Source organism: Glycine soja, chromosome 5 (assembly GCF_004193775.1).
Source record: "Glycine soja cultivar W05 chromosome 5, ASM419377v2, whole genome shotgun sequence".
Taxonomy (NCBI): Eukaryota; Viridiplantae; Streptophyta; class Magnoliopsida; order Fabales; family Fabaceae; genus Glycine; species Glycine soja.
Window position 1 is genome coordinate 2,753,250 of NC_041006.1, and position 10,009 is coordinate 2,763,258.

The following is a 10,009-nucleotide window of genomic DNA, read 5'->3' on the forward strand; positions in this document are numbered from 1 at the left end:
AGAACTTAAGAATAAAAGGAATTTAGGGAAAATCTTAAAAAATTTGGAACTATACAAACTCGATTATGATTTTTAAAATGGAAACTTACTTAAAAATATTTTAAAAATGCAATGGCATAAAAATAAGCTATATTTTTACACAACACATTTCACAATAAAAAGAAAGGTGGGTTTAAACGGTGAATGAAAGAGGTTCTCTCTATTGTATCTTTTGAGACAATAAAAGAGGGTCTCCAGAAGTTAGAGGGTTGTAGGGTCCTCATTCTTAAGTGTCTTACATATATATAGAGTTCTATTATGCTAAATATTTTATTATTATTATAAGTATATCAAATTTAAAGCTAAGTTAAATGTAGACTGATTTTATTAATATTTTAAATAAATTTTCAATATTAAAAAAATGTTTATGAATATTCGTAAATTGTTATCAAATCTTAAGTATCCACATAATGGATACTAGTGTGGATATGCAGCAAATATGAGGCATATTTGTAATGAGTAGGAGGTGATTACTACCCCTAGTCTTCTCACTCCAATCCTAGTGGGCATGAAGCTTATATTATGATACATCATTCATCGTTAACTGTAAATATATTTTTTAATCAAATTAACTTTGTCCTTAGATAATTAATACACAAACTGAAATAGAACATTTCTTCATCAAGCCACACCAATTTTCATTACTATTGCCATGTTCGCAGCCATAGCCCATGGGCTTTAAGTATGCGTGGCCATGTTCAACCCATTTCATTTGTCCATTGATTGGGCTTGGACAGTCAGTGGTTAGAATGGACGGATTCTTGCAATAGTTCGCCATCCAAATCGTATGCAAAAGTCCCAATTTAAATGTTTTATTATACTATGTCACAACATTAAAAAAATTAATTTTAATAAAGTAAAAAAATTTAAGTATTCATAAATTTAATTGAGCTCGAATCTTTTAAATAAATTCTTAAATTCAAGCGTTAGTTGCAAAGTTGAGTGCAATTTACCAATCAGTTGTGGTAATTATCATCGAGGGCTATATGTTTATTACAGTTTTTTTTATCAGCTTATTTTTTATTACAGTAGTGACAATGAAATTAGAATTTAAAAGACTCTACGTAAATTATTCAAAATTCTTATCATTTGGTTATTAGGTTTATCAATGAGAAATTGGTATGAGTTGAAAGCAAAAGGAGGACAATTTTTTCATAAAAACAAAGAAAGAAAAAACAGTGATCAATAAAGAATAGTTTTTTAAATATTTAAAGAATTTAAAAAAAACTCAAACGGTAATTTTAAAGAATTTGTTTTGCCGGTGTTATAGGTTTTGTAGCAGCTGCTGCTGCTGGCGCAGCCCACCACTTCAACTGTACCTAAGACTAAGAGACAGACACAATCATAGTTAACTGGCCATTTTTTTAAAACGCATAACTTTTCATGCAGATTAAAAGAATTCTTGGAGTATATCGTTAAGAAATTAATAAATAATTTTTTCATTGAAATGTAAGATAAAAATATATATATTAAAAATTATGATAACTAACTTTCATGACATTTTCATTTTAATTATTCATTTTAATATATATTAAAAATTATATTGTTAACCTAAGAATGCTTTCTTCCTTGTTGGTGTATCAAAACTTTACAAAATACAACTAAAACTAATAAATTTGATAAAATTAACTTCAATAAGCTAAAAAGTCTAAAAAATATTAAATTCTAAATTATTGAAAATAAATTAAGTAATAAATGAGAAAAATTAAGATAATTGTTGTGCAAATTAAGTGTAAAAACTAAACATGCACTAACAATTATTAGCAGGGAGTGGCATGATTCATAGAAATCATAGGGTAGATTTTTTGCGGTGTTTCGCCCTCCACGCTAGTTGCCAAAATGCTTTCTTCATAGAACTATTGGTTGTGGTACAGACAATTGTTGCTAAATAGAAAGGATGGAGGAGATTATGGATAGAATGTGACTCCTTTATTGATTGTGCTTGCGGTCAAGTAGCATTCCATAGTCCCTTGGCGTCTCAAACTAGATGAAAAAAATATAAGGGTGTGTTTAGTTTCTATTTTTATTTTCTATTTTTATTTTTTGAAAATTGTTTTTATTTTTAAAAGGTTAAAATTCTGAAAATATGTTTGATTTGATTTTTTGTTTTCTACTTTCAAGAAATAAAAATATTTGAAATTGTGTTTTCAAGGAAATGTATTTTTAGATTTGTTTAAAATTACATTGATTGTCACCACATTTTCATTTTATCCAAAATGAGTTTCTTGGTTTCAATGAAAAATGAGATTTTATTGGTTTTAGCCTTTGATTTATTTGAGAAAATATGTTCACTGATAATATCTTCTGAAATTCAATCAACGCATTTCCATCATCATTTTTTAATTTCATTAAAAATAAAAATAAAAAATAACCAAAACAAACACCCTCTAAAATACTTCTACATTCTAATTTTAGTTTTTTGATTCGTGAGGATAACACTTGTGTAGATGGGCTAGCCACTCTTGGTGCGGATAATCTTGGTTTCTCTTGGTGGGATTCTATGCCAAGTTTCCCTAATAATTTTTTTTTTCGTTAATGACAAGCTAAGCATTCCTAGCTACTGATTTAGATAATTCTTGCTCTTTGCTTGCTTGGATTTGGCTTGACCCCCTATGTTGTCGTTGGATATGTTTGTTTATATATATATTCATTCGAGAGCTGCTTTTTTGGGGGTGGTTGGTTCGGTGCCAACATAGTTGGGATGTGACCAACCCCTTCCCTTGGTAGTTTCCGACCTTTTGCTTAAAAAAATTGTTTTTTTAATTATCAAAATTTAGATGATTTTAATTTTCAACCATATACATTAAACACACATACACTGTTTTTGTAATTTTTCTATATACATGGTATACCTTTTTTTTTACTTCATGCAAGGTTATACTCTAAGATACACGAGTTTCTTTAAAAAATTATAATAACTTAACTACAATCAAGACTAATTTTGGAGATATCTTAGGTAACGTAACAATCAAGACATTCATGATAACATTTAATAATATTACACTAATCATAACATTTCATAATATTACACTAATCATGACATTTAATAATACGTTCTCATAAATTTCTAATTAGTGCAATTTATCCCATCAACAATTGAATCAATATTTTTTTATTGACCCGAGCATGGGAGGACAAGAATTCACTCTATACATTAACATAAATGATAGGTAAGAAAATGCAAACTACGTAAATTATTTGGACAGTAAGAGACATCTTAACATACATTTTTCACGTTCAAGATTGGACACTAGAGAGTGATGTTTACAACAATGGACACGCGTGTGATCAAATATTAAGATCAGGTGTGTTTTAATACTGTGTTAGATACAAATCAAGTATATTTTTGGATTGAAATTAGAAATATTGTATGCGGGTTCTAATGTAAATTTAATAAATAAAAGTAAAGTGAAAGTAAAAACAAGAATGATGAACCTTTGACAAAATTATTTTTACCTCAAAAATATTTTTTCACCAAGAAACAAAACATGCGCTAAATCTAAGTATATTAACAAAAATCAATTTAAGGAAAAAAGATTACCCAAATATTATAAGAAACATTGATCATATTTCTAACACATCTAGAGCATATTAATAATTGGGAGTAAAAGGAAGAGAGCTAACAAAATCAGATAATAATTCAAATAAAATAAAAAATAAGTTATTTTAATTTAATTAATTTGTGCATGAAAGGAAAGGGGTAGAATATGAGATGTTAAAATTTCTTTCTAAAAAAGGTGAGATGGGATGAGATAAAAGTGGGAAGAGATAGATAAGTAGCGCGGTAGGCGCAGTACGCCACTGTCCACACCACACCCCCTTTGCTGCTTCCACCACTCCCTAACCTTCGCTCTCACACACTCTCTTTCATCCATCGTCATCTCTGAATTGGAAACTCATTATTATTAAATGAAATTACGAAAACGAAGAAACCAAACAATAGTAGCTTAGTTAATTGAATTGAATGAATCTCAATGGAACCTCTTCTCTTCAACGACTCCACATTCTCTTCAGCTAACCCTTCTTTGTCTGAGATTTGGCCCTCTCATTTCCCCTCCGATCACACTCCCAGGAAGAGGCGCCTCTCCCCCTCGGTTCGTTCCTTTCTCTCTTCACTTCCATTTCCTAGTTTTTAATCTCTCAATTCTCTCACCCTCTGTTCTGTTTGAGAATTGAACAGAGTGATTCTGCCAGCAATAAACATATCAAGTTATCAGCACCAGAATCCCAGGATCAAAACGGTGCGTTGAAGGTTGGTGAAGTAGACGCGACTTCCGTGGCCGGTAACAAGCTACCTCAACAAACCCCGAAACCTAGTTCTTCGGAGCAGGCACCTAAGCAAGACTATATACACGTGCGAGCCAGAAGAGGCCAAGCCACCGATAACCACAGTCTGGCTGAGAGAGTAATTCACAATTCCGTTATTCACCTCTTTCTCTTTCTCTTTGTATCTTCAATAACTGTTATTGTCGTTTTGGCAGGCTAGAAGGGAAAAAATCAGTGAGAGGATGAAAATTCTTCAGGATTTAGTCCCCGGGTGCAACAAGGTAACTAATTAATATCTGTTGTTAAACATTAGGTGAAGTCTCTCATGTAGGAATGAGAAGTTGAGTACCAAGGAAAAACCTATAAACTTGAATCTTAAGATTTTGGGTTAAAATATTATGTCTAAGATTCACTTAGATGATTGCTCATGATTCATTAGTTAAATCTTCCCCATACTAATCTCGCCTCGATTGCACGACAATAACTGAACATGATATTTTCGTTGCTTCAGTGCTAAATTATTATTTTCCATATTTATTTTGTTTCGTGTTATTGTATAATTTTTTTCCGTTCAGGTAATTGGTAAAGCATTTGTGCTGGATGAGATAATTAATTATGTCCAGTCACTGCAACGTCAGGTTGAGGTGGGTGTCTGTTTAGCATTACCACCCAATGCCGTTTCTTGCTTTTATCTTTCGCCACTGAAATGAATCTAATTGTGTGCTTAGCTGAACAACTTTTACAAAATTAACTTTTTTTTTTTAATGAAGTTGATTTTACAAAATTAATTTTGATTAAGATTGAATTTGAAATGAAATTGTCTATGTTATATGTTTTTATTTTAAGAGTTACTAATAAATATTAACGAAAAAAATTACTTAAAATTATTTTAACTCGAAATCAATTTCTTAATATGAGACTAAATAGTATGAACATTGATTTATCTAAAATTACGTTATATTATATTTTAACGTGATTTTGAATGATTTGATGCACTAATTCTATGCAAAATAACTTGATTTTTTTTTTGTTCTGCAGTTCCTTTCAATGAAGCTTGAGGCAGTTAGTTCGAGATTGAGCATGAAGCCTACTCTTGAATGTTTTCCTTCAAAAGAAGTAAGTGTATTGACGTAAGTATGTTAATCTAACGCCAAAGCAATTCATGATTTCATTCCATTTAGAAAATGTTAAGCAAAATGTTACATCGTGGGGTGTTATTGGTGTTTTAGAACTCCCAGGAAATGCCCAGTGCTGGTTTTAACATATACTGATGTTTCATACATGGTAACATGGATAAGGAAAGAAGAATGGTAACGGGAAAACTGAAAATAATTTATATTGATAGAAATTGAAATGATACGGTAAAATTCATTTTCCAACCAAGAGAAGTTTATGGGGAAATGTTGTAAAGGAAGAATATAATGATGCAACAGCACCGGATCAATTTGAAATTGTGATTTTGAATGTCTGATTCCAGCAGGGGTGGCAGTTATTGAGACATTGCAAACATTTTTGGGTGTCTAAAAGCCAAAGTAGAAGAAGCTTAAGAAAATGAGTTGAATCTTTTTGTGAACCTGTGAACCCAGAATCCTTTGACCTTGTTTATTGTCATCCAGATTGGTTTCTTGTCAATGTAAATTATCACTATCGCAATACAGTGATCTACATGACTACATGTAACATTGTACAGTGATGCATGAATCCTCAGCTCAAGTGAACCCTGCTGTCAAGTATATTTACCTGATTCTAGGGAATGTTCTGTAAGCTTTCACAATCTTGCACTCCAGATCTGCATCTTGGTTTACTAATTGCTAACTTCCTTGGGATTCATGTTTATCTTGGGCTTTTTACTGTCCGTATTTTTCTTTGGTATGCTTGCTGCATAATTTTGGGCATCATTCATGAGATTTTCCCTTCTCATTATTAGTTTTAATTTTCTAAAAGAATTTAGAGATTCTTGTACCCAGGTTACTTATCTATGGTCTTTTGGCATGTGTTTGAAAGATTAAGAGAAAAATAAAATTAGTTTTTCTATTGTATCAACTACAAAATGAATTATGCCAAAAAAAGAGTCAATCAGTGATGATGCCTAATGAACTTTTCCAAGTCACGGAAAAATTAACTTTTCTTTGCAAGTAATGTGAGTCAATAATGAATTTACTACTTTTGGCTTCAAATATATTATTCTACAATGTGGGTTTTTTTTACTTACCCTTTTTCCTTTATACTTGTACTAGCATAGCTCTAGGTGTAAATGCAAGTAATCTAGCAAGTCAACTCCAAACACTATGTTAACGAACCCTCCTACCATTTTAAAAGATTTGCAGTGTATATCAAAGAAATAATCTCAATTGGGACAAGTAGAGAGCTAGTTACACACTCTTTGACTCACTCTTGTCGACACATTCTTTATGATTGAGTCAAATCTATTATGTAATGTAGGATGAACAAAATCAGGACTAAGACCTGCATGGATTTCATTGAATCATTGTGTGTCATGTTCTTGGGGCAATATGTTCATCTCAGTATTGTTACTTAGACCTAGAACATGTCTTTAACACATCATTTTTTTTGGGACTGTTTATTTTCATTATACTGTGATTTTGATGAGGGTGAGCCCTGGCACAGCAGTAAAGTTGTGCCTAAGTGACCTGTTGATCATGGGTTCGAGTCTGGAAACAACCTCTTTGCATATGCAAGGGTAACGCTGTGTAGTGCGTACAATATCCCTCTCCCATACTTTCTCATGGTGAGGAGCTTCTGGGCAATGGGGTATGGCAGAATACTGTGATTTTGATTTGCTGTTTTGTTGGTTCAGGTTTGCACTCAGGCCGGAATAATATTTGGATCACAACCGGCCAAGGGATATGCTCAAGGATCACAAATGGGATGGCTGCATATGCAGATAGCTGGTGGTTTTGAGAAAGCAACATAATTCAAGGGAGATTCATAGGGAATGACAGATCAATCAGTGTGGTTGGTTTTACATTGAAAAGGAAAAAAGTCACTTGGGCTGGTTGGTTAGCATGGTCTGCTCTATTAACAACCTAGTCAATTGATGCAAAATGTTGTAAGGTCTGTATGTTCTTTGTCATAGTATGATATCGATTGTAAGAAATGCATCTAATTTCCTCGCGCATCATCTGACTGGGAATGTAGTGCTGCACTATGTTAGCAATTGAAATAATCTTATTGTGGTTTGGTTTTCGTATTAAAAACTCTGCTGTGGTAGGATTCTTCTCTCCACTCTGATGCCTAAGTTTGTCTTTTCCAAAAAACACTATGAAAATTACCCCAAGGTCGTAATTGAGTCCTTGTCTGAAGTTCAAATGTTTGATTACGACAAAATAAGTAACATACTAATTTCAAATGTTTGAGAATTATCTATATCTATTTTTGAGGATGAATTATCTATATCTATTTTAATAACCTCTCATTTCTGAATAAAAAAAACCTATCATTTTGAAATTTTAACTAAAACCAATCGAAAATTTACTCAATTGCATAATTCCCTCCTTCGCACCAATCCAATCTTTTTGCCAAGAAATCATACACATGGTTGCCACAGTCAATAGTTAATAACCGACACATAGATGGAAGCAAGAACCTAATACTCATTAATATAAGAACAGGCCCGCCCCCAAAGGAACAAGCAGTTCAAATTGCATGGTAAATTTAACCAAAAACCAGAATTGTCACAATATGATGTAGCAGCTGCTATTGCCGCTGCCAATCCTTTGTATGTTGAAATCCTGCCATGGCTTCCTGTGAAATCTCTTGTTTGATTCAGGTGTGTGTCCACGTCCTTAAAATCCTCAACCTCCAATCCAAGTTTCTTGAATTTGCATCTCCAGAGGTCACAGAAAAATGCCAGCACCCTATTTAAGATGAGTGGCTCTTTGAAACATTGCAATGTTCTGGAGAACCCATCATCCACCAGTACCATTGTTCAGCCATCCAAGGAACATCACATTGTTGGTTCCTGTAATGGGTTGATTGGTTATGCTGGTGGTGATAGCCCTTCTAATGCACATATGCTGCCATTTAATCATGCTTTACCTTCATATAAAAAATACCTGTTTTATTTGTGGAACCCAGTTACAAAGTCGTAGTAATCATTTTCAATTGGTACAATAGAGCTATGTTACCAGCAGTTCAGGTGAAAGTTTACAACATAGGTGACTATTGTTGGAGAAACATTCAACATTTGCCTATTTTTCCCATCTCTATACACTTCCGATTTGATGGTATATATTTGAAGGGTACTCTTAAATTGGTTAACATATCACTCCTATCATGACAGGGATCAGAATTTGGTTGTTTCAATAGATCTAACGAAGGAGACAATTTATGTTGCCTCGGAATGATAGACATCCTGATCCAATCGAACTAACGTTGGGGATTTGGATGATGTTTATCTTCTTTTACAAGTCCAAGGCCCATTTATGTATGTCAGATGAAACCTATGAAGGATTATGGAATTGCGAATTCTTGGACTCAATTATTCATAATTGGTTATGATCAAGTTCCTAATAATTGGTTGCAAAAATGTTTATTTCCAAGATTACGCTTGATTGAGAATGGTGGCATCGTGATAATGCCAAGATTTTGAAAGCATGCAGTGTTGAACGGCCAAAGAGATAATATAATAAAGTAGATCATTTTACAATTTCCAGCAACATAACACACATCTATGATTATGATTTCGTACCAAGCCTAGTTTCACCTTGTTCAAGTTAAAGTATTATTTTGTCACCTTTTGAGACTATGAATATCCAAATTTTTATATCACTGTGTTTCATAGAAATTTGTGTGACTACTTATTGCTTTTGTTTATCTGTTTTACTAGATAGTCATCTAATTAAAGCAAATACTGGAGAACCTGTTGTTCACAACCTATTACACGGAATACCAATACCGAATCTCAATAATTGAGTCCACTAATTATCAACTTCATAGTCCTTCATTTGCCAATACAACAAATGATCCTTGTGGTTATAAGAGAAAGAGAAAGGCATCATTCAAAACCCCCAGTTTTAGTTTGAGTGGAACAAGCTGTCTATCATTACGAGGAAACATGAATTGTCTATATGTGTCATTTGTTAGATCCGATTCAGCAGGGTAAGAGCTGGACTAAGAATTCAATAAATAAATTTATAGAGATATTTATAAATTAGCTTAGTCGTACCAAAACATTGATAGATACATATATTTTTTTTATTAACCGGAGTCCTAAAAATATTGTTAGATCCGATTCAGCAGGGTAAGAGCTGGACTAAGAATTCAATAAATAAATTTATAGAGATATTTATAAATTAGTTTAGTCATTACCAAAACATTGATAGATACATATTTTTTTTTATTAACCGGAGTCCTAAAAATATTGATTAATAAACTAAAAATAAAATATTTATTATAAAAAATATAAGAAAATGTAAAAAAAGTATAATTTTATGCATTCTAATATTTTTTTAATTCTTTAACTAATGTTCTAAAAACACAAATTAATATGCATATTTTTTATATTCTTTAAACATTTATTTAAAAAGTTAAATCCTAATGATGATAATAAGAAAACAATAATTTACTTCAATATTATAAATTTGAATTCTGGTATTGAATGAAAGTATTTATAAAGATTTTTTTAAATAAGATTTTGTTAAAAGTTTTTCTTAGATAACATTTTAAAGACTTTTATTCACTC

The 10,009-nt window shown here is 31.9% G+C and overlaps 1 protein-coding gene across 6 annotated transcripts; it reads left to right on the forward strand.

Moving 5' to 3' along the window:
• Positions 1–3,815: 3,815 nt before the first annotated feature.
• On the forward strand, positions 3,816–7,551 carry LOC114411908 (transcription factor bHLH79-like). Of its 6 annotated transcripts, none has more exons than XR_003666550.1 (7): positions 3,816–4,133; positions 4,220–4,444; positions 4,521–4,586; positions 4,881–4,949; positions 5,344–5,421; positions 5,786–7,006; positions 7,124–7,232. XR_003666550.1 is itself a non-coding variant. In XM_028375646.1 (6 exons), exons 1-6 carry the CDS (start codon positions 4,014–4,016, stop codon positions 5,858–5,860), a joined length of 633 nt encoding a protein of 210 aa, XP_028231447.1. In that variant the 5' UTR covers positions 3,816–4,013; the 3' UTR covers positions 5,861–7,551. The 6 variants fall into 6 exon arrangements, 4 of the variants coding, with proteins under 4 accessions (XP_028231447.1, XP_028231449.1, XP_028231448.1 ...); XR_003666551.1 differs by having other exon boundaries at positions 5,786–6,065; XM_028375646.1 differs by having other exon boundaries at positions 5,786–7,551.
• Positions 7,552–10,009: the final 2,458 nt, after the last annotated feature.